The following is a 25,976-nucleotide window of genomic DNA, read 5'->3' as shown; positions in this document are numbered from 1 at the left end:
CGAGTAGTTTTTTGTGAAATATTGCATTAAAAAGATATTCTCATTAGATGTAGTGATGTGGGTAATTAGGAATTTCATTCGGAAAATCGAGAAGTAACCCCATCTGAATAGTATAAAATCGGGGAGCTCCTGCATGTATTACACTAAACAGAATGGTACTTTCCTATCACGGTCTTTAGACTTTTTGAAGACCGTTTTGTGTATGTTGATGATGATTCAGTAGTTAAAATTGCTCAGGTTCATTTGATGTAGAAGGTTTGCTACATTTTCCCGTTTCAAGCCACCTCTCCATAGTCGTAATCGAATATGTAAAAAAAAGTATTTTTACCAAAATAGAAGCTCTCTTCAGGTCACCTACTCTCAAGGAGAACAAAAGACCACATGAAATTATCTTCATTTTTGCCGGAAGGTTTCCCAATAGGGAAGCTCCTTTTATTTCTGTCTTTTTTTCTTTTTTTTCTGGTCATTTTGCGCTTCTTTTTTCGTTGGTCTATCGGAAGTGACATCACTGTATCCATCGTTATGCTGGCTTACGATTTGCTTTTGAAATAGGGAAGTTTTCGAGTTTTCAATTTTATTTTTATATGATAGAGGAACATGTATGAACATCATAGGTGAAAAATTTTTTGCGATACGATAAGTAGTTTTTTTAAATGAATTTTTAAAGTTCAAGCACTTGTGACGTCAAATGGCATAGGAAGTGACGTCATGCCCTCTTTCGATAGGGGAGAAGCCGAAGAACGTGCATTCGACTTCGAAGACGAAACGTAAAAGGCTTATCTCCTCGCATTTAGCAGGCCGTGGTAGCCTGATCGGTAAGGCATTGGACTCGGGACCGGAAGGCCTCGGGTTCGATCCTTGCTGGTCGAAGACCCACCGTCGTCATTAAAGGGGACTGGGCGACGTTAAATATGCTCGTGGTCTCAATGTCCTCCAAGTGAAACGATACCTCTGGGGGTGCTAGTACCAGGTAGCTATTAGCTCTTGGACTAGTTCTAAATTCTCATTAACTGCTCGATCCGGTGATGGTGCTGCCATCTATCGGTATATAAAATAATGGAGGTAAGGCACTCAGTATGCAGACCTCGACATAAATGCAGTTGAAGTCAGTTGTGACTCTGAATCGAATCGAATCCTCGCATTTAACTCCTCGCGTTTCTGAAACATTAAACCTCTCATCCTCTCGGAAATATTCGAATATCTCATTGGTGTTACATGAGGAAGATTATTTAGATTGTGCTTTAACGAATCCGGCCTCCATAGTGTGTTCAAAAGGATTATTGAATTTCTAAAAAATAAAAATATCAGAGCGCTCAAAATGTTCCTAGCGAAAACAAGGGATCTTCGGCGGAAGGCTGCACATTCGCGCCCTGTGACGTAGGCTCGTGACGTTTCAGAAGAGCGCACTTTTGCGCGTGGATTTTTTTAAAAATTCATTAAAAATCAACCACGGTGTTTTAAAATTCGGCGATGGTGAATTTTTTAGTTTTGAGGGTCAATTAACAATATCCAATAGCCAAAATATGAACATTTAATAGGTTGCAACTTCCCTTTAATTTTTAGACTCCTCCTCTTTTTTTTCTGAAACGTAACGCTTTTTTGGTCAAATTTGAGATGCCGCAAACACATTTGAGAAACCGCGCTTCGGTAAGGTACTTTGAAGCCAAGTGTTGTTGAATAATGTCAAACACATGACACATCCTTTCCCTTTCTATCCCAAACTTAACCTTTGACCAGCTTAGTGGTCTTCTAAATTTTTGTGCATCCTTTAGCCAGGGTGTTGTTGCCAGCTGCAAAAAACCGCCAAAGTAGTCTGGTGTCTCATTTTGTTTGGGTAACACCGGGGTCGCTATAAATTGAATCGAATCGGAGAAACAAACACTGCAAAACTCGAAACAGAAACCTGGAAGCGCCGAGAAACGAGATAAGAAAGAAAGGGGCAGAAACTCAGATCCCCGTTTGACTTCTGTTGACTTTAGCACGAGAGTCGTAAAAAGAGGGGGGGGGGGGGGGGGGGCGAGTTATCCATCTAATTTCAGTATCTCAAAGTTGTCCCGTTGTTTCCTCCTAAATAGCAAATAGCATCAAATACGCTGGAATGACTTTCAAGTCGGGGAGGCCAGCGACACGACTATGGATGGTTTGACATTGCACTCGAGAGAAGGTGTCCCCTTTCTAGCATCCTCCACTGAAGCTAGTGTGCGCAGAGAGCAGAGCAATGGTTTGTCATTGGAGTTCACTTTCCGACTTTCCGTTCACTATACAGATTACCTTTTTTTTTTTTTTTTTTTTTTTTCGATGTTCATTTCGTTTTATTTGATATGAATTAAACAAGGCATGTATTATGCAACTGTTTAAAGTCTTCAAAGCAAAAATAATTTAACCAAAATAATGAATTTCATCTTGACAATTATCGAGGGGGTCCGATTTTCAAATATTGGGGGCGTCCGGACCCCTTGGACCCCCCCCCCCCGGCCGCGACGCCCATGGAAGCAGTCATCATTTGACAAATTTCACATCGGAACGCATATACATAAAATCGATTAGATGAGGGAAAACATTGAACTTTCTGTAACAGCTACCAACGCCGTCTCCTAGTTTGCTCATTTTTTAACTTTATTTAAGTGATAGCAACTGTCAGCAAACAGTTTTGTTACCCAACATTTCCTAAGTTAACACTTTTAAATAAAAATAATAATATATTTTTTACCTCGATCTCAGTTACAAAATAGTGAAAGAAATGTGTGAATCGCTTGAGCAAGTCGGGAAACTTCTGAGGGTGCTGGGTAAATTCGAATAAGTGTTGGCTTGACTCGAAAGCGCAAATCTAAAATATCCGATAAAATATAAATGTTTTTTTTTCTGAATCTAAAGACGTTACCAAAGAAAGCTTGGTTATCACTAAAAAGTTCAAAATAAAATCAGTACATGATTTCTTGGTCACAACACTCAATAATTGTAGTTGATCCTAAAATCTTCCAATTAAGGTTAATTCTAAAGCTGCCAATAAAACTGAAATTAAAAATTGCGCCAAGAAATGTAGCTAAACTATAGTAAAAGCTATTCGTACAAAGCTGTATACCGCCGCATTTTGGGTAAAATTTGCTCCAGACGTTCATGTACCTGACCTCTCTCCGCAATATAGTGCAATATTTTCGTTGAAATTTTTAAGATGAAATTAAAGATTTAGGGGGATATTATTGCAGAAATTTTTCAGAATTAAAGTATTTCAATTTTTATAAACTCTGAGATTAAGTTGAGGTGGTACCCACCAGATGGTGTCACCCAGGAGGCGGGAGGACCGCCCCCTGCCAAGAAAAGTTTTTTGACTAAGCGAAAAAAAAAAAAAAAATCCAGCAAGTTACAGCTTTTAAAAGGAAGCACAGGACTTGATCAACATCTGTTAGTTAAACATTATAAAGGGAGCAAATTAATCCCATTTCAATTTTTTTTTAAAAAATGGCATTTTTAAGTAACCTCACTTTAGAAAATCGCAACTTAGTTTGATTTTCAAAAATAAAATACAACGCGAAAATTTCTTAAAAAGGAATTAATATTTCACCCTCTGTTTAGTAGTTTTCCCCTCTTCCAGTGAGGAAGGGGGGATTTAGGGAGGAGGGAAATATATAATAAAAAAAAGTTGGAGTTGGAGTCGGACGTTTCAAAATCCAGGAGTCGGAGTCGGTAATTTTTCTTCCGACTCCGCAGCCCTGTTTGGTTGTCGTACCGAGAGTCAAATCGTCTAGTGATTACAGGAGTAACTGTGAAAGCTGTTATTACTCGTAGAATTTGCACCCAAAAGGCTTTTTTTTTCTAGAACTCATCTTATTGGTACAAGTTAAGATTAATATTTTTGCAGCTATGATTTCATTTTGATATAATTATCCCAAGTGTATATACACAAACCTATATACATATAACAGTAAAACAGCACTAAAGGCACACAGAAATAAAATCAAGAGCATGTAAAAAGTAAATTGAAAAGAGTTTCCTTTTTGCTAGCCCAGTTCAATTAAGAATGTGTTCGGGTGATGATTGTTGTTTCTTACATATCGCGCAAGAGAGGCCATGTCAGTTTAGTCAGAAACTAGGGGCTCGACCCTTTGAGAGGCCCTTCTCCGAATCAGAGTAGTGTAAATTCTATAAATTTTATGGGGGAGGGGGGGGGGCAGGGACGTCCCAAGATGACTGCGACCGGGCCAATATTTTCTGGCATTCCCTCCCTCCCTCCCACACACAGAAGGGTGGACAGAAAAGTACTTAACATTTTTAGGCTAATTTCGAATATAATTGAATATGTAATCTGAAATAATTCTAGATGGTATCATTATTCTTGATAGGAATTAAATCTAATGTGTTTGATACTAAACACTTTTTAAAAAAGAATGATGCAAAAAAAAAAAAAAAAGCAAAAGCTTAGTTTAGGGCGCTTTCTCACAGCTTGGCGCCCGGGGCGTTTGCCCCGCTCGCTCCCCTCTTCTGACGGCATTGGGGGTGGGGGAGCGACCAAATTGTCGAAGGCCTGTCTTAGTTCTCGGCGGCGCCGGCGCGGCCCTGCGTGCAAGTTGGAAAACCTTTTTCTCCGGCCATGAACGTGAATGTCCTAGTTGTGACATGCAGGCGCAATGTCAGCCTATTCGGAAACTTGGGGCCCTGGTCTTGGGGAGGGGTGGGGGGGGGGGGTGGCGATAGTGACGCAAAAAAAAAATGGAAGAAAGAAAAGAAGGAAAAAAAGGGGGGGGGGACTCCCAATAAGAGAAAACGTAAAGATTAAGTAAAATTTATTCTTTTGGTATTCATCGATGTGGCACATAAAATAGAGTTATGTAATTATTTTCTAGCAAGCAGTTTTGTTTTTTTCCTGCCCCTTTTCCTTTCTTTTTTTTATTTGGGGGGGGGGAAGGGAGGGGCCCCGGCGACATCACTGTCAAGGGGCCCGCCTTGGCTGCCCTGGTGCCCTGTACATTAGGCTTTATAGACATGAAGACTCGCAGCCATGAAAAGATACAATTACACTTACCTTCATCAACAAAAAAGTTGGAAAAATATTGAGCAACTTGAATGGCTTCTAAAGAGTGTGGTACACTGTTAATGGGATCCGCTACCACAAAGTTGAACTGCACCTTCTCTGGATGGAACATTATACCATAAAATGGATATTTTTTACCTGATAAAATAAAAGAAGAGTTTATATTTCATAGAAAAAAGTTTTATTTGAAAAAAAAGAAAGAAGATGAAGATGAACAAAAACACGTTTCAGCAAAATTATTGTCACTCATTTGAAATCAAAATTGAGGCAGTGAGAAGCAAAAGGATGTAAGTGCCAATATTACAAATTTGGAGAGTACCATTGAGAAGAGGTAAAATGATGGAGTGGAGACTTTCATTTGTGAAGGAAAGACCCCCAAGTCATGTGATACATCTTGAAGAAAAGAATAGCAAGAAATCAGTTTTCCTTCGCTAGTTTCCCGCAAAACGTGTCAACCATTCGTCGTTTTTGAGTCACGTGACGTGAGCTATTTTCTCAAACTTTTGCTTAGCCAATGATTGGATTAGCGCCCTATATTTACAAATTCCTGCTCTTAGGAGGTAACCAGTACCAGTGGCATAGCGAGATATTTTTTAGGGGGAGGGGGGCAATCATAAGAAGTTTTTCGAAATTAAATGCTGAAAAATATTAACATAAATGAGTTCAAAAAGCGAAACTTCATCTAAAACAAATTTTTCAGATTACTAATCTCTATCAGCTAAGATCGATAAGAAATAAGAATACCATAAAGGTAAATTTAACCTGAGAGATTAATTTTTCACTGTAAGTTTAATCTTTTTGATGAGTACACGGGTGAAAATTTGCCATAATAACCAGATCTTTACGACCACATCCAATGACCATTTCTTTTATTTATGGATATTCCTCGTAGTACCTAATTCAGAAAATCACCAGTCATAATATGACGGGTGCGAATTTCTTTTCCATTTCCATTCTAGTTCATTTATAGAAACACGGAACTCCTATCGCAATCCGAAATTGCAAAAAAACATATTTGAATTCAAGACGTCAATATTCAAATGAATGCCCTCCCCCCCCCCATTTTTGTAATTTTTTGACCTCTGCCTGTGTTGGTCTTGAACCAGCAGAATCGATTGACAAAATCTACATTAGCGCGAGGGAAGAAGCTAGTAATAATATATTTGCGCATGTCTGCGCGCATTTTGCTGTTTTTCTTCCCAATAATAACCAATGGGGTTGTTTCCTTCAGTCAAAAGTACTACTTTTAGTCACTGAAATTGATAGAATAAGCAAAAAAATAACTAAGCGAGAAAAAACTTTTATTTTTCCAACGCTCAATTTTTAATTAATTTTTTAAAGTGTCCGATTTTGAAACAAGGCGTGGTCTTTATGACGTCACAAATGATGTACTTTTGCGCATCTCCACTGGCGGTTCCACGTCATGATAATCAAGAAGCGAATTAAATATTGCGCTCTACGCTTGTTATCAACCATATTGTTGCCACTACATATGAGTAAAAATGTGAATTAAATATTATGATCCGTGAATGGCATTTCATCATTTGTGATGTCATCAGCAGAAGTAGTAAACGCTGGAAGCGCAACGATTAAAATAATTTTTTAAAAATACTAAATTTAGCCAAGTTATTTAAAAAATGGTCCAATCCTATGTTTTTAAGCATGCGCTTTCAAAAAAAAAAAACTTTTAAAATTTGAGAAACGACCCCATTGTGTAACATACCATTTGCAACCTCCCACGCAGATGTTCGGTAACTAGGTTTGTGTCTACAGCGGCATGGGGTGGTAATCTCAGAGACAAAAATCTCAAGTCATATGATTTAACTTTGACGAATGTGAGACGCGTTTTGTGTGAAACGGGTGGAAGATACATGATTGCTTCAAGAATTGAAGCCTTTACTATTCCCTCCTTTTATTACTTCTCAATAGCCGCGTTCACAATACACCTTTCGACCCCGTAAATCTCCGCTCCGGCTCCGCAAAAAACCGATTGAAAAATTCGCCGTTTCCATGAAAAAAGAGGTTTTCCATTGTACCAGAGTAAGCGGTTTTTACCCAGCATCCTTAGCGCTAGTAGACAAACTTGCACTCTGGGTACAAACTCCGCTTTTACTCCAGAAGCAAGCAGGAGGAGAAAAATTCCACATATACCCCGCAAATAACCGCAGCTGTGAAAAGCAGGTTTTTTTCCGGGGGTCGGTGTCCATGGAAATGGCCCTAATGGTGGCAACTCAAACACCAGGCGGTGGCAGCCACAAGTACTAAGTTTTAGACCTGAATCCACGGCGTCAGGAGTCTTAAGTGGTTTTGGACTGTTCCAAAGGTGATGATTGGGACTGAAAAGTGTGTGTGGGGGGGGGGGCAACAGCTTAAAAGCCATAAAATTTAGTGGCAGCAAAAATATGAAAAAAAGGGGCTGGTTTTGAGGGCAGATGATTGGTAACTAATGTAAATCTAACAATTTAACTCACGTTTTTCTCGAGATTTTGATGAATTTTGTACACAACAATTTTTCGCGAAGAAACATTCAGACATGAATTAGACTTACATTATTTACCCTAAGTATTTTGAGATGTCACAAATACTTGGTAATCATTTTATTAAACAAGTATGGCTAACTTAAGTTATAAAAAATATTTACTAATATCTAAACAATGAATACATAAACTAAAAAATACTGCTTGTGCTAAATAATGTTTTGTAAACAGGTATACAAAGTAAAACAAATAATTATGTTCTGAAATTTTTGACATATCTGCTTTTTTTTTTATATATAAATAATTTCTAGTTCCGGTTCCTAAATTGGAAACTAAAATAAATTAATGAATCATAAAAAGGGGGGGGGGTCACGCACCCCATGATCCGGAAGAATGCGTGCAGCCCCATGTGGTATAAGAGACGGTGTGTCAAAATGACGGTTCTGAATATAAGATCTGCCAATTACTTTTTCTGTGGTGTAAAAGGCCGTTAAAGGGCTGAAATGATGCCACGCTTTTGTAACCTTTCACCCCCCCCCCATGCCTTTCCCCTTTGTCAAAGTGTAACGCTTCACAAAACCCCACCACTCCCTCTTTGTCACATGGCACGCTGTTTTTAGTAAACATAATATTACACAAAAAAAAATGTGATGTCACACCGCTTGTAATCCCCCTCCCCTTCTATCTCAATGGAGTTGTTTCCATCAGTCAAAAGTACTACTTTTAGTCACTAAAGTTGATAAAATGAGCAAAAAAAAAAAAAAAACAGGGAGGGAGGAAAATCTTTTATTTTTAAAACGCTTAAGTTTCAATTAATTTTTTGAAATGTCCGATTTTTCAAACAAGGCGTGGTCTATTCCACTGGCGCGCTGAATGTTTACGCTTGCTGTCTACTGCGTTTCCAGATATGATAATTCAGAAGTCAATCAATTATTGCGCTCTGCGCTAATGGCATCAGTGAATGGTATTTCATCACTTGCGATGTCATGTGCAGAAGCGCAAACAATGAAAGCGCAATGATTGAAGATTTTTTTTAAATATTAAATTTAGTTAAATTACTTAAAAAATGGTCAGATCCCATGTTTTTAAGAAGAAAAAAAATACTTTTTCAGGAAAAAAAAAACTTTTAAAATTTCGGAAACGACTCCATTTGCAAAACCTCATCCCTCCTTAAAGCGTGACATCATTTGTGGACAGCTTCTAAGACTGAAAACGGACTACATATCGGGAAATTTTCAAATTTTGGGGCAGCGTCTGTAGCCTTTTAATCAACAGTTTTTAAATATGGTTCTAACAACAACAGTGTGACAAAATTGTATTATTCACTCTCTTTCTCGATATGATTCAATTACGTTTTGGTACTTACCTTCTACAACAGATATGAAAGTTTCGTTTCTCGAATCTCTGCTCAATGCAAGTACTTTGAAATATTTGTCTAGTTTAGACCTGGTGTAGTTCTGAAAGTAAAAGAAAATTTTTAAGGTTCCAAAAGTGCTATGTTCTTTTTCATATGAATTTTTGAGACTTTTGGTTCAATTCGTTGCTATTCTTCCAATCGCATTAAGGACGATGAAAAACATTGCATTTGAATGAAATTAAACAAAAAATAATAATTAATTTGAATTCTGAAATTTTGAATTCAAATTATGTTTTTCGTAATCACGAACTGCGACAGGACTCTACTCATTGGAGTGTTTGTTTCAAGAAACGGCTCCTGCCCCCCCCCAAGCCTGCCCCTCCTCCTGGGCAGTTACGTGTGCATAGTTGTGTGTGTGTGTGTGTAGGCTTTGGTGTGTGCGTAGAATTGTGTGTATGCACGTAGGCGTGCGTGTGTATATGTGTGAGTGTGTGAGTGTTCGTGTGTGTAGGACATGGACGCCTCCGGCCAGGAGAGCGGATAGCTCGGGACCGGAGGAGCCGCGCCGGCAGAGGACGGTGGGCGGTGGTGCTGCTGGTCCAAGCCGAAAAAGGAACCAGACGCCAAAGACGGTCAAGTGAGGACAATAAGCAATCGTGATTGCTCAAAAAAAAAAAAAAAAAAAAAAAAATGACTGCTCAAACTTCCCAATGGGGTTCTTTCCTTCAGTTAAAAGTACTACTTTTAATCACTGAAATTGATAGAATAAGCAAAATATAAGGAAAGAAAGAAAGAAGAAGAAAAAAAAAACATGGAGGGGAAAAAAAAACTTTCATTTTCCCAACGCTTAATTTTTAATTAATTTCTTTAAATGTCCGATTTTAAAAAAAAGGCGTGGTCTTTATGACGTCACAAATGATGTACTTTGGTGCATCTCCACTGCTGCGCTGAATGCTTGCGCTTGCTATCTTCCGCGCTTCCACGTCATGATAATTCAGTAGCAAATTAAATATTGCGCTCTACGCTTGCTATCAAGATCGTATCGTTGTCAGTACACGTTGCGCTCTTCTGTGCGAATGGCATCAGTAAATGGCATTTATGATGTCATGTGCAGAAGCGTAAACAATGAAATTGCACCGTTTCAAATAATTGTTTAAAAATATCAAACTTCCTTAAATTATTTAAAAAGTGGTTAAATCCTATGTTTTTAAGCATGCTCTTTCAGAAAAAAAAAATACTAATAATACTAATAATGCTTTTAAAATTCCGGAAACAACCCAATTAGCAAAATGCAAGAATCAAAATTGAAAAAAAAGTGCTAAATAATTAAATAAGTAAGAAAAAATGAAATTTTAAAATAATAATACCTTTGGCACTAAACACATGTCATGGTAATTGAAGGTTACTGGCTTTTCTTCCATCACTTTTTTCAACGCACTATCTAAATTACCGAGCATTCTGCTTTTGTCAAGACCTATAAATAAGTAAAAATTTCCAGAAGTATAGAACAGATTAAAAAAAATACCCATAATATACAACAGCCCTTTAGCCAATGAAAATACTTTACTTTTCAAAAATGCAGCGCAAAAGTGGAGATTTTTGAGATGACGTCGTCCAAACTACGGCCCACGGGGTATATGTGGCCTCCGAAGTTGATGCATGTGACCTGTTGTTATGCCAGGGGTACCTACCTAGGGAGAGGGGTCATGGCACAGACTGCGCCATTTAAAATTTTAGGGGAGGGGGGCGGTTAATTGTTATTATTTTTTTCATTTTTTTGGGGAGGTTCTTGCTTTTTTAGGGGGACCGCGCTATTGAGGGGGGGGGGTGCGCCCTTGCCCTTATGGGAGGTGGACACCCCCTGGTTATGTTTATTGCTATTAATCGAAAACGTTGTCCTGTATAAGCTTCCAAACGACCTATCATCTTTCATTCAGTATTAAGAATGATTACAGCAAATTTAGATCCTAACTGTCAGATATTAGTGTCTAAAAAACAGGATGAAAACACTGTATTAACAAAATAGACATGTGGCAATAGTAGCAACGGTTCTTAGTTTCAATATATATAGTGTTCTGGCTTGCGAGAGCCATCTAAAATGTAAAGTGCAGCCTTCGGGTAAAAAAAGTTACGCACCAATGTTATAGCAAGAGCAAGGATATTATTCTTACTCTGATCTAAAATTAATTAAAATTGATTGTGTGAATCTATGAATCTATCTTCTATGTCATCGCTACTCCTGGTAAACGACAGAAAACTGAGCATCGAACCAGGTATCGACAGATTTGTAATTTTCCTGGCTACATGTTTAGCTTGATGTTATAATTGTGCAACTTTAATTAGCGGACATATTATTTTAAAACGTAACCATTCTCCTGTTGTTTCTTCTTTCGGAATCGCTTTGAGATTACTCTTAATGAACGACAGAGAACTGATCGTCGAATCAGTTATCAATAGATTAGTATTTTTTTAGGCACGTGTTTGGTTAGGTTGCATAATTATACGTTAATTAGCGGAGATATTAATTTAAAATGGTTATTTTTTCTACATACATGCTTCCTCAGAAATGAATTATAGTTGTTTGTTTTTCCTTTGGACTTTTTCGCTCCCTCCTTCATTCCGTTTCAAGGCCATGTCGCTGGCCGATTGCCAGTTTTTAGTGGAAGTGGAAGAACTTATAAGGGACCATTCATTAATTACGTAGGGGTACTGAGTCCGAAAGGGAGGGAGGGTTGGAAAAATCTCTACATACCCTTACTTTTGGGGGGAGGGGGGGGGGGTCGCACCATTCTTACGAAATAATTTTCCAAGTCGATATTTTACATTAGAAATCGCGGTCAAGTGGTCAAGTGGTTTGGCAGGGTCATATTTGATTTGCGTCTGGAAGGTAAAAAACGCATTCGATGAGCTGTTATTTATTTGTTTTACAAAGAATGAATAGTGTAAAATATAATATAAGAATCGCACAATGTAAGGCATGTTTTATTTTTAATATTGCATCATATACAAAAAAAAAAAAAAAAAAACAGTCTAAATTCCAACTTTTTAGTAAATATTTCTTTACACAAGAAGTTTAATTTAATAATAAGTGAATTTAATAACGATTCAAGTGCTGCAAGTTGCGTTATTTTATTATTTTGAAAAACGAAATGGAATCTTGCATAAGAATAGGGGGGAGGGGTTTGAAAACTCTTACACACACTTACATAGGGGGAGGGGGGTTCAAAAATTTGCCAAAATCATCCTTACGTAATCAATGAATGGCCCCTACGGCGCGTTTTTTTTTTTTTTTTTTTTTTTTGAATGAATTTGAATTGCCTCATTCTTTTCATTAGGAGAAAATTAAAGGCGTACGAAGAACTTGGAATGGCTGCAGCGAAGGTGGATGAGGTAAGAGGCATGCCTTGCCGAAAGCTAATGTACTGCCCAAGCTCATTAAAACTGTCCCGCCACAGGTGGTAAGGATAGGGCTTCGGTTTTATTTCTAAAAGTAATGAAAGAAATACAGTACTTTTTGAATAATTTTACTAGCCACCTTAACGCCTGTTGCGCCCACCGCCGCCAAAACGTTAACAATTAACATTCTCTCGTTTGCATTACAGTTATAAGTTTTTACGATTTCGGCAGACAAAAGACCCCTTTAGAAACACCAGAATGCAACCAAAAGGGGAGGTGCACAATAGACTCCATTAGGAGTCTACGTACCAAATTTCAACTTTCTAGGACATACCGTTCTTGAGTTATGCGACATACATACGCACATACGCACACCCGAACATACGCATATACGCACATACATACATACTTACATACGGACGTTACGAGAAAAATCGTTGTAATTAACTCGGGGAATGTCAAAATGGTTATTTCGGGGGGGTCAGAGGTATCAAGCGATTTTTTCTCCAGAGGTTGATGGAATTTTGTTCATTGTAATGGGGTTGTTTCCTTCAGTCAAACGTACTACCTTTAATCACTGAAATTGATAGAATAAGAAAAAAAGAAAAAAAAAACAGGAGCGAGAATAAACTTTCATTTTTTCAACGCTTAATTTTTAATTAATTTTTTAAAATGTCCGATTTTGAAAATAAGGTGTGATCTAAATGACGTCACAAGTGATGAACTTTGGCTAGCTACTCCACTGACGTGCTGAATGCTTACGCTTGGTGTCTACCGCGTTTCCAGATTATGATAATTTAGAAGCAAATTTCGATTTTTTCGATTCCGTGTCACAACTGACTACAACTGTATTTATGTCGAGGACTGCATACTAAGTGCATTGCCTTCGTTATTTTTTATACCGATAGATGGCAGCACCATCACCGGATCGAACAGTTAATGAGAATTTAGAACTAGACCAGGAGCTAATAGCTACCTGGTGCTAGCACCCCCAGAGGTATCGTTTCACTTGGAGGACATTGAGACCACGAGCATACTTAACGTCGCCCAGTCACCTTTAATGACGACGGTGGATCTTCGACCATCGAGGTTCGAACTCAGGACCCTCCGGCCCCGAATCCGACACTCTACCGATCGGGCTACCACGGCCCAGAAGCAAATTAAACATTGCACTCTATGCTTGCTATCAGCCATATCGTTGCCAGTACATGTGAGTGAAGAAGCAAATGAACTATTGCGCTGTACGCTAATGGCATCCGTGACATCAGTGAATAGCATTTCATCACTTGTGATGTCATGTGCAGAAGCGTAAAAAATATAATTGAGTCTGCGCACCAACTAAAATAATTGTTAAAAAATATTCAACTTTGTCAAATTATTTTTAAAATGGTCAGATTTTATGTTTTTAAGGACACTCTTTCAGAAAAATATACTTTTAAAATTTAGGAAACGACTCTATTGCAATCCACCAAGTGGTGTGGATTTGAACACATACAAGCATAAATGCATAAATAGTTAAATTCAATACCTTCGGAGAAATTTAATGTTGCTGGTAAATTCGTTGCAGAGCAGGTCGACAGCCAGGATCTCTTAGCTACTAAAAAGCTTAGCAATTCAAATCCAAGTCCGACTCCAAACAAAGGAAAATAATCATTTTTATCATTCATCTGTGAAAAAAAAAAAAAAAAAAAAAGAAGTTGTTACTATAAAATAAAAAAAAAAGAAAAGAAATTGTTTCTGACAAATTAAAGTTTCGCAATTAATGATAGCAGCCAGATTTTGAAACACTTTTTATAATTTTTTGAATTTATTTTTCTCTTTACAAACGTCTATGGTCCATAGTTGATTACTCCATGTATTTACAAGGTATAGTTTTGCAACAATTTCAAACTCTTAAAAAATAATAAATTAAATAATAATATAATAATTTTTTCATACCATTTCAGACCTTTAATAAAAAATCTTTAAAAAAAAATTATTTACACTAAATATCATACGAAAGAAACACTAATTAACCTGAATATACTTTAAATATGTTAGTTATACCAAATACAATGATGCATAAAAAATCAACATTGAAAAATAGATTCAATTAGAGAGTGCCTAACTGTAATCTTTACTAACAATAAAGCTGAAACAATGGATTTCTGTCTGGATGTCTGTTACGCACAAAGCGCCTAAACCATTCTGCCGATTTTCATGAAATTCGGCACAGAATTAGTTCGAAGAATAGGGCTGAGCACCTCGAAGCGATTTTTCAAAAAATTCGATTTTGTTCTTTTTCTATTGCAATTTTAAGAACATTTTGCGGAGAAAATTATCTTACCGTTTATGAACAAATTACCATAACGTGGACTAGCAAATTACTATATCAAGCGCGACCAAATGAGCAAAGCAAATTGGCGAGAAATTCGTCATCCATTATTTGTAAATATACAGGCGAAGCAAATGACCCTTTAAATATCTACTACGGGCAAAGCCGTGCGGGTACCGCAAGTAATCGACACCCCCACCCCCCCATTTTTTTGCCATCGCTTTAGAAAACTCATTCGAAATTTCAGCTTTAAAAACTAATTCAAAAAAGATAATTGGAAAGTGAAGAAAAACGCTTCGAATTACACATCCCCGGTTTCGGATTAAATTTAACTTATCTTTTTAATAATCTAGTGGCACCCGCACGGCTTTGCCCGTAGTAGAAAATTAAAAGGTCATTTGGTTCGCCTGTATACTTACAAATAATGGATGATGAATTTCTTCCCAATATACTTTACTCAATTGGTAATTTAATCGTCCACGTTGTGATAATTTGCTCGGTAAAATGCTCTTAAAATTAGAATATAAAAAGAACAAAATCGAATTTTCGAAAAATCGCTTCGAGGTGCACACTACCATGCTACAAACTAATTTTGTGTCAAATTTCATGAAAATCGGCCGAACGGTCTAGGCGCTATGCGCATCACAGTGATCCAGTCAGAGAGAGATCCAGAGAGAGAGAGAGAGAGACTTTCCGCTTTATTATTAGTAAAGATAAAGATTTCAAGGCTGCAATGATATGGGGCATAGCAAAACGTAATGTAATTTGTACGCCGTATGTAATTTGTACGGCCGTAGCAAAAGAAAGTTTGAAAAGTCGTTATAAAATTAGCGATCTCCAGTAACATTTACTCTTGAGCTTCAGGATTGAATTGAGTTCAGCCAAGGATTTTTAGAAACCCTTATATCTGATGTTCTAATTAATTGAGAAAAGTGGAATAACCTTATCTGATGAAGACAAAAAAGAAAACTTTTTCGAATAACATAGGATATTAAGGGTGTGGAAAATTTTTAATCCCATTAATAAGTAATTTGTGTGAAATTTTAACAAGAAAAGTAATTGTAAAAAAATTAATTTGGAATTAAAAAACAACACTCCAGGTTGTAAACCCTCGGGGCTCGAAGTAATTTTGTACCTAATTTCAAGGCTGTAGGTGCTTGGGGTCTCCTGGACACAGGCGTGCCACACATATCCGTTCGCAATTTCTTTGACGTTACTTTTGTGTGTGTGTGTGTGTTTTCTAAATATACCAGCTGCATTGCCCGACTTTGTACGGTCTACCTCGAAAATAAAAGTTATGTCAAGTGACGCATATTCAACACTCAGGCTTCAAAGAAAGAAAAAAAAATACTGTAAAATTTCCCGTCAAAATAATCATTCTTAAGGAAAGAAAACAACAAATCAAAAATTCCCGAATAAATTACATGAAGCCCTCCATTAATACAACTAAAACCCTTGATTATCTTCTGCTGTTAGTACAAGGGAAAAAAAATAAAATATTAATTTGAATTCTGAAATTTTGAATTCAAATTATGTTTTTCGCAATCACGAGTTGCGACACGACCCTACTCATTGGAGTTATTGTTTCTAGAAACGGCTCCTGTTCCCCCAAACCTGCCCCTTCTCCTGGGCGGTTACGTGTGTATATTGGTGTGTGAAGGCGTGTGTGCGTACATGTGTATGCTTGTGTGTGTGCGTAGACCTGTGTGTATGCACGTAGGCGTGTGTGTGAGTTTGTATGTGTGAGAGTGTGCATGTGTATGAGCGTGCGTGTTTGTAGGACATGAACATCACCGACCAGGGGCAGCGGATTCCGGCGGCCAGTACTCAGGACCAGAGGCCGGTGGTGCTGCAGAGGCACCTGGTCCAAGCTGAAAAAGAAACCAAACGCCAAGAACGGTGAAGCGAGAACAATAAGCAATCGTGATTGCTCAAAAAAAAAAAAAAAAGGAAGAAAGAGAGAAAGAAGATAAATCGCGAAATAATAATCAAAAAAGAAAATTTTTACCTCAAAGCAAACACAAAATTTTACACAGTCGAGAGAAAAAAAAGTCTTCTGAATGGTTTGATTCACATTAAGTTAAATGAGATCGAGCAAACGATAATTTTGTGGTGGAAAATTGTTCCATTAGGCTTAAAAATGGTTATAACTGTTCCTCTGGTAATTTTACAGTCTTGGTTTTTTTTTTTTTGAAATTCGAAGGAAGTAAATGTATTCCAGGGTTCTTTTTTTTTTTTTTTGAGGACTTTCGAATGCCGCTAAAACCGAACTTGTCATACAAATATTTCGGATAGAAAGAACCATTTAATGCCATTTTCGGACCCTATGAAAATTCGAAAGGTTCGGTACTTTTTTGGCATCCGAAAACCCCCCTTCCTTCTCGGGTGCCCAAGTACCTCCCCGCCAAATTTAATCGAGATCCGACGTAAACTGTGGATTTGTATAGGGAACATTTTAATACACATAGGTATAATATATTATTTGTTTTATTTATACAGAATGAGTTCGATCGAATCTGCCTTACGAAAGGGGGTGATAGAAGAGCCGAAGTCTAAAAGTTAGATATACCGTTTTGACGAAATAAATAAGAGGTCATGTTAGAAATTCCATCACTTACTTGAGTTATCATATCGAATACAATCTTTCCTGCTTTAACGTATCCGTCGTACTTTAAGTCTCCGTCAGGACCTCCAGGAAATAGAACCCTACACACACACACGCACAAAAAAAAAAAAAAAAAAAAAAAAACATAATGCAATGAAATTGAAAGTCAATTCTTTCACAAAGTATATACATATCAATGAAAAAACTGATATAAGGCATGCAATTATAAAAAGTATTGTATACATAAAAACTTTTTCTAAAAACTGTGTTCTAAATTTTTAGGTATATTGTCAAAAGGATACTAACCCATTTATTTTAGTGAGGATATTCTGGTAATAATCTTTTGACTGATTTATCCTGAAAACAAAACAGAAAAAAATAAGATACATACTGGAATTTAATTTAACTTATGCTACAACGGAGCAGAAATTGGTTCACCGAGTGGTGCGCAACATACATCTCGTGGGCCATATGCCGCCCGTAAAGATGACTTGAATGGCCTGTTCTATGTTCAACGTTATGAATCGAAAACCACCTTTTAGAATTTTCCAAAATAACCAGGAAAGCTTCCTAGACACATATTCAGGAATTGGTTTCCAGAACACAGATGCGAACTTTGCACTAATAAAGTAGGCAGAATTAAGTGATGACTAGAAAATCGCCCGTCAAGATGTGACGGGTGAAAATTGCTTCTAGTACATTTGAACGAACAGTGACATTTTGATAGTTGAAATTTGAACCCCAACTCCAGTGGATGAAACATTAAACTCCTTGTAGATAGAGTTTATTGTTGACCACTTTTTCGTCCCTTTATTCCCCTGAACCTGAATTGACAGTCCTACCATTAAAACAATTAAGTTACCGGATCGAGCTCAGCCTTGTCACAATAAAGCCTTCCCTGCATGTCAAACATTACCAAAACATATTCGCAACTCCAGAGCTCGAATACACTACCTATAAAATTGCTGAAAAAGGTAAAACATTGCGTTCCACGTGTTTCATTTTGGGCAAAACAAGCAGCTTGTTATGTGTATTTTTTTATTTGTGTGATTCATCATTTGGAATCTTCATCCGCAACAGCGTAACATCAAAAATATCTGCTAAAAAACTGTGAGTAATCATTTTATTTATCTTGCTCTGATTGAATTAGAATAAATATTAGTTTTTCATTTCGATGAAAAAAACGGACTTAATAACATTGACTGGACACTAGGGACATGCTGAAAAATTACTGCTTTTTTCCTTAACCTAATTCCAAGTAATTGATTTAGATAACCTTATTACTACAGTATCTAACTGAAATGGACAGTATGAAAATAAATATTCTTGAAAATATTTATCGTTGAACGGATTTACACTCAATACATGTATAATTTTTAAGCACCTTTATTATACTTGGCCTGATTGTCACGGAGTAATTCTGATGCCTGATTTTGCTTTTATCTCAACATCTAGATTACCTAGATACTTCGGGATTTCACTAAATGATTTGCTTAATCCTAAGCTACAACTTAACGCTAAAAAATTTAAATTCTGAAATAAAATTATTATTTCGATTAGGGTGCAAAAGAGCAAATTTCATGTAATTTCCACATTAAATGTTTAAATATAAAACCCATTATTACAAATTTTGTTGTCTTGCATCAGTAATGTTAATAGCAATCATAATGGAAATTTTGAATCAAAGCTTCTCCGAAGCAAGTAAATGTATTCAATATCATTGCTTTCCTAGGATTTTTATCCTCATCTATGCCCATAATCGATAACGATCAAGGGCGTACATAAGGAAAGGACTGAGTGGGCCCGGGCCCCCTCCAAAATCTGTGTGTGTGGGGGGGGATTAAATAAAGGTAGTTATTTTTGGTTTTAGTTGCTCACAATTAATTTCCAAACTTTTAACCAAAAAAAAATACAAAAATAAAATAAAATAAATAAATAAATATGATAGTGATAATAATAGTTATAACCGTTAGATCAGAGATTTCCGAACTGGGTGCCGCAGTAAGAAATGAGGGGTGCAGCGAAGTGTCAATGGTAACAATAATATGTATGTAAAACTTGACTAGGATGCCGTGAGAAAATTCTTATCTTAAAGGGTGCAGCGAATCGTTAAATTTTGGGAACCCTGCGTTAGAAGGCACCAGAAAATAGTGTTCCGAAGGGGTTAGGAGACCCGTACCATTTACTCAAGGAAAGAATGTGTCTTGGGAAAGCGAAGTTATTAAACAAAAAGAGAAGTAAATATTGTTGGGGAAAAAATCTCAAATCTTTCAAAATAAATCTTTAAATTAAAATGTTTTTAACAGATGCAACTTATTGCTTAGAAAATTGACTTTCCCTCTATTTCTATCACCCCCCTCCGTTTTTTTTTTCTTCCTTTCTTTCTACACTGTTAAAAAAAACCTGAAAATTCAGATAGTTTTCTGACTGATTTTAACAGAATATTTCTGTAATAGCTTCAAAACGTATTTTTTCCTTACAGCAACAGAAATATCACGAAGGAAAATAACGAAAACGGAATTTTTCAATTTTTAGGGTTGCCACTGTGCTGTACTTTGTTAGTATTCTGATTAACCTTCAAGTTACGATAAACGTCACTTTTTGATAGTGCTTATTAAATCGCACTGTTTGTTAATTAAAAGCTTATTTAGAATAACAGTTCATATGTCGTAGACAAAATAGGTAGCTTGCTATTTCATGTCTGGAGAGTAATATACTCGTATGTCGAAATTGTTTTTACGCCTTTGGGCTTTGTAGGTTTGGAAAAATGTTCGCGCCATTTTCAGACAGGCAGGTGTGTTTTATCCCCCTGGTGATTTGTTGTGGGTCTTACCGAGACCCACGTGATAACAGGCCAGACAACTCCCCTCCCCCCCGCTTCGTTACGCCACCAGTAGTCGATCTTTGAACTTGGCGCGAAACTTAAAAACAGTGCAGTTTACCAGTAGTGTTGCTTGCTCTGGTTGATATAGATGAAATAGGAAATATGTAACTTCGGATGCACATTTTTGAATACAATTCTGTTGGATTTATCTCTTCCTTCCCACGTACCGGAATGTAGAGGCAATTAAAAAATATATGTATAATATAAGTCTTAAGTATCTGCTGAGTGAAAAGTGAGTCAGCGAGTTCCGCTGCCGAACAACCTGCATGTAAAGCAAAAAGCTGGACGCCTCATGGAATAAATTTTAAAGTTCGGAGGTAAGTACTCTTTTCTCAGATAAACAAATTTACATTTTATGCAGTTAAGATTTCTTAAGTTTTCCTCCATTACACAAACAATTGTCAGTTTCCTTTCCGATATCTTTGTCTGTAATTTGTAATTTCAGCATACTGCTTTAATATTTGAAACGGTTAACTTGCAACTTTTTATTTCTTTATTTTTTCAACTTTGAACACGCATTTATTCGAAATGGATTTTCCAAACTAACAATATACATATGTCAAAATTTTCTGCGAATATACTTGTTGCTATCAGAAGCGTAACTTGGTGTTGATATTCAGTAAAAATGTAAACAAGTTTATTGAAACAGGCTTTTAACTGAACTAATCTTATATTTTCGGTTTCGATTAAATTGTTTTATACGCTAGCATGTGTTATTTTTATCAAAAAACATTCCTTGATGGGTTTCCGTAGTTCTGAGATAAAAGATTAGATTTGAACGCCGGAGGTCGTGGGTTCGATACTTAAACATTTCCCCCCAACTACGCCCCTGCAATGTTATTCAAACAAGCTGGTTCTGTGCGTAAATTAAAAAAATATATATATGGTTTTTTTTCACTGTTGTCTTTAGGTTTTATGATATTTATGCACACATTGTGGTTAAGTTAACGGTATTCATAATTTCTGGGCTTGCGAAAGATTAATTTTGAGCAGTGGATACACAACGTGTTTTTGCCAAATGCTCTATGCTTGTTTGTTTATGCTTAAAAAGGGCAAAATGTCTTGAACTACATATTTTTTGAACTCCTTGGGTTTTCTGTTAATAAGCTTTCAGGAACTCTGAAACTGTAACATAAATTGAATTAAAGGGCTGTCTATAAAGTATGTTACAAACTTTTGAACAAATCCCCCCCCCCTCCTCCTTGTTACATGTAACGCTGTTCAACATGAGCATATTGTTATAAACAACGCGTGATGTCACACTTCTTGTTATCCCCTCCCTTCCCCCTGTCACAAAACTGTCACATTGATTTCCTAAAAGAGCATACTTAGCAAAATGTTGATCTAAATTTAACATATATGAGGTTTTAAGTATTAAAGAAAGTTGCTAAAATGGTCATTCTATGAAAAGTTTTTTGAAAAATATTACTTTGTCATCAATTAATGCTTTTTAAAATAATTTTTCAAAAGCCTAAAATGATGAACAATTAAAGCCCCCCCCCCCCACACACACAAGAATCATTAGCAGCAGAAAAAGCTAAAAATGGGAAAGTAGCCGAATTCCAAAAAAAAAAGGCTGTTTAGATATTGAATACATTTTTTGATATACAACATACAGTATTCATGATGTATCATTCATTCTTTAATTAACGTTTTTCAAGTTGAATTCCTGTGTAATTTTTCGAGAGTGCCCACCGAAGGGGGGGGGGTCGGAATCATAGTCTCATAGTAATGATAGCTTTTCAACGGCTATAGTTATAAATAACTGTGCCCTTGAAATTTTAAGGGAGATGGAGATGTTTTGGTTTTTTTTTTTTTTTTTTTTTTGAAGGTTTCATAATTGAAGGGGGTAGGGCACCGTCTACTTTGGGGGATGGCACCCAAGCATTCACGTCTTTTTAAAAGCATAAATTTGCTCAGCTAAGTTAACATTAATAATCTGGTATTATGTACTTTAATTTGATGTTATGTCTTTGAAACATATTGCAGTCCTGTTTCCCGTTTACTTAAGTAAAAATGTTTATTAATTTTTTAAAATTTCATTTAATTCTTATTCAAATACAATAGTAATATTATTTTTTGTTTTGATGTAATTGTAAAATGAAAGTTCATTTATTTATTTGAATACTTCTTAAGACTTAATGTTTCAATACAATATACGAGTACTTAAAATGCGATTAGTTAAAAAACAATTTCTAATGAAAAATAAAACTGTGTTTATTTATCACTTTGTTTTAACATGATTGTAAAATAAAATCGTGTTTAGTTATTTGAATACTTTGTAAGACTATGAATTAAGCTCAGTGTATTTTTTAATGTATGATTATCGGTTCCTTTTTATGTTTTCAAATGAAAAAGTAGAACTTGTAATGCTACTTGAATAACAGAAGACAATAATAAATAAACCAAATAGTTTTATTTAACCAAAATATTAATCGAAGTGCTCCCTTCCCAATATCATTGTGGATCGACAAACGATGACGTCATTTGCTAGTTGGATGGCCTTTTTATCTCGAAGGCCTCGGTCTTACTGAGTCAGTATTAGAATATTATTGCGGTGTATTATTTTGCTCAATACTTCGAACAATTCTATTCGTTAGTCATATTGTGTGTTCTAGCGATGAGAATAGTTTTAGGATCTCGTGTTATTTTATGGAGCTTCAATTTTGAAAAATTGTCCGACCCCTTACGTACCAAATATGGTCCACAGTCGCGCTTTTAAGACTTCAATTACGAAAAAATTTCGGACGAGGGTCCGAATGCTCCCGTATGAAATCAGAAAATGAAAAAAACTACCATTTCGAAAAATTTAAGGTGGAGAGCGTTTAAATCCCTCCAACTAGTACCGCTGAATATCTCCTAACTTCGTTTCTGAGGACTATAATTTCAAAATAGTTTTTGGGGAGAGCCCCAAAACCACCCTGGCCGTATCATCATCAAAGTTACTCTGAAACTGCGTTTTTAGAACTTCAATTTCGAAAAATTGGGCAGAGGGGTGATGAACTTGGCTGTATTTTCTTTTTTTTTTTAATCAATCGGGGACACCTTCAAAAAGTCTATTTCTTTTCATTACACTAACGTCAACAAATATAACCTCTAATGGCGTTTTTAAGATTTCAATTTCTAAACATCTCCGCAGAAGGTATCCCGAATTTTTCCTCCCCATAGTATCCCCAGAGACCGTCTAAAACTGCGTTTTTAGGACTAGAATTCCAAAAAAATCCGGGGGGGGGGGTCCCCTCCCCACTCACCAAAAACGAGAATTTTTTTAACAGTGCCCTCCTAAAACTTTTTTTGACTGCGCCACTGGGTTACAGTATGATGTCCTTGCCCCACCTCGAAAAAAATGAGAAGATCAGGACACTGTTGCTCGCTCCCCCCCCCCCAAAAAGTTGAAGTTACAAAAAAATGTGCGGGGAGGGGGGAAGCCAATCTTGGCTATATGGGCCCCCTCCAAAATAAAATCATATACACGCCACTGATAACGATGACGGGGCTAAGGAAAGAGACATATTAAGATCTTTATCGCGAGTAACTTCTATGCTGTGAAACATAAAATAGTTTGGGAAACTTTTTCACATATAAATGTTTCTAATAATTTAGCACACAAATATATCTTAGAGAGGAACAAGAATAAATTTTTAGTCCCAATTGCTGAAAGTTTTAGACACGTATATGTAGGATTCGTTTTCTTTTAGTATGGAGCATTTATATGAAACTTAGGTGACGTTTCGTGATGGTAACATTATTCTACTTCTGAAATACATTTACACTAAGAAAATAAAATAACAATTTTTAAAAAAATACTAAGCACTTTTCACAATGCACTCAAAAGGATAAAATAACTTTTCTCCGTCTGAAAGGACAGTTTCAGTATGCCTGTAGTTTTGAATTATTCTGAGAAAATGACACCACAAACGAAGAAAAGTGCGCCTCAAGTCATTTCAAACCAAACTTTCCCGTTTAAAAAAATATGCATGTTTCATCACTCAAATTTACATGAGATACACCGCCAGTTCAGTCATTTCTAGCCGAGGACTGCAGTTTTGTGCTTATTAGCACTCATCAGCCCGGCATAGGAAACTGACTGAGCTGGAGATGGAAAATCTCTTAAGGAAGCCAAGAGTGGCAAACAAACTGGTAGCTAATATAGAATTAGCGCAGACCAGACGAATGACCAAAGCAATGGTTCGGTTCAACTCGAGGATTGAAGGCAAGGCATGGTATATTCTCTAGCACTCTTGGCTTACTTAAGAGATTTTCCATCCCCAGCTCAGTCACTTTCCTATGCCGGGCTGATGAGTGCTAATAAGCACGAAACTGCAGTCCTCGACTGGAAATGAGCTGGCGGTGTATTTCATGTATTTCTGCTTTAGCCCTGGCTATTGGGCGGTAATTTACTGAATATACTCAAATTTATGATTGAAAGCTAGATAATAAGAAATTCTCTACATGACTTGAGCCGCACTTTTCTTCATTTGTGGTGTCATTTTCTTGGAATAATTGAAAACTACAGGAATACTGAAACTCTCCTTTCTGACCGAGAAAAGTCATTTTTTTTGAGTGCATTATGAAAAGTGCTTAGTATTTTTTTTTTAAATTTTGTTATTAAATTTTTCTCTTCTCCACAACTTGAAAGTGCTGTCATCTCTTTTCCTCGGGGTTTAGGATTTGTTACTAACTTTAGTTGACTTTGGAATGTTACCAAAAAAAGGGGTGGGGGGGGGGGGGGGAAGCCGAGCTGAAAGTCAATTGAAGTTTTATGAATCAGAAAAATATTGCTCGCTTTAAGCGGGGTTTTCTCGTTAAAAGTTATGCTTAACATCGTACCAATCAAGTACTTCCGATTTCCTCGCTAAATCCGGGTTCTCGTTAAATCAGGACTCGTTACAAGTGAGTTCGACAGTAGCTATATTGAAATTCTCCGAACTGAACCTCACAAGCACATTTGACACCTAATAAAAAGTATTAAAGATATGTTAAATCAGTTACTCAAATAATTATTACAAACTAAGAAATTTAGTTATTCCGGTTAATTATCTTTTTTACTGATAAAATTGTTTACAACTTATACATAGCATGAAACGTAATTAAGGTATTCTTACAAAATAGGAACAATTCTGGCTCCACTTGCCTCTAGTGATTTAACGTAACCAGCTTCAATTACACTCGTTTTATTTGGCATTGGCTTCTCCACCATGTCCCTGGACAGAATGCCTGTAAAGAAAATATCCCATTAACCAAAATTTTCCTTGTGAATACTAACTTTCTTACTTTATGTAATGCTTGTTTCAAACTGAATACGAGAGAGATAGAATTTTCGTCGTAGACTTGATGCAAGTCGTCTCAAGGGCGATCACCCCTTCCTTGAGACACCTTGCATCGGCAATTTTTCCAAATTCAATTTCTAAAATCCAAGTGTATGCCATTTTCGACGACTTTAAGAAAGGGAATGAAGTTTTCCCCATCGGAAACTTTTCAGAATTGAAGTGTTAAAATGGCGATTTCAGACGATCTTTGGTGATGTTTGGAGGAGGAGTTAAAGGCCTTCCTCCGGGTATTTTGCAAAATCTAAGTTTAGTGACGCGATTGTAAACATCTCAGGTAGTGTTGGGGGAAAAATCGGTTCAGTGACTTTCCTCCGATAATTTTTCGAAATTGAAGTTCCAAAAAAGCGCTATTTTAGACGACCTTCAATCCTGTTAGGGGAAAGGATTTCTAAACAAAACATTCCCCCAGAATTACTACGAAATTAATGTTCAAATAAATTACTTTTTAATTAAAAAAAAGCCGCCTTCAAAAAACACCTAGGAACTAAAAAGCAAAAAATAACTGATTACACTTACATACTATCTCCTACCGAAACCTAGAAATGAAATTTATTTTACAATTCTAGTACAAAAATCAACTAAAC

The 25,976-nt window shown here is 36.5% G+C and overlaps 1 protein-coding gene across 1 annotated transcript in view; it reads right to left on the bottom strand.

Annotated features, from left to right (window-relative positions):
• Nucleotides 1-25,976, bottom strand: part of LOC129226394 (gamma-glutamyl hydrolase-like) — a 65,763-nt gene that overhangs the window by 5,477 nt on the left and 34,310 nt on the right. The window contains exons 2-8 of the mRNA XM_054860995.1: nt 25,168-25,279; nt 17,485-17,535; nt 17,192-17,279; nt 13,788-13,926; nt 10,231-10,337; nt 8,873-8,963; nt 5,021-5,167 (exon numbers count right to left, since the gene is read on the bottom strand). Coding sequence (XP_054716970.1) covers nt 5,021-5,167; nt 8,873-8,963; nt 10,231-10,337; nt 13,788-13,926; nt 17,192-17,279; nt 17,485-17,535; nt 25,168-25,279 — 735 coding nt within the window. The remainder of the gene's footprint in view (nt 1-5,020; nt 5,168-8,872; nt 8,964-10,230; nt 10,338-13,787; nt 13,927-17,191; nt 17,280-17,484; nt 17,536-25,167; nt 25,280-25,976) is intronic.

The sequence above is a fragment of the Uloborus diversus genome, chromosome 7 (assembly GCF_026930045.1).
Source record: "Uloborus diversus isolate 005 chromosome 7, Udiv.v.3.1, whole genome shotgun sequence".
In the NCBI taxonomy this organism is placed as follows: domain Eukaryota; kingdom Metazoa; phylum Arthropoda; class Arachnida; order Araneae; family Uloboridae; genus Uloborus; species Uloborus diversus.
The sequence above is the reverse complement of the archived record's forward strand: the minus strand, read 5'-3'. Positions and strand labels throughout refer to the sequence as shown.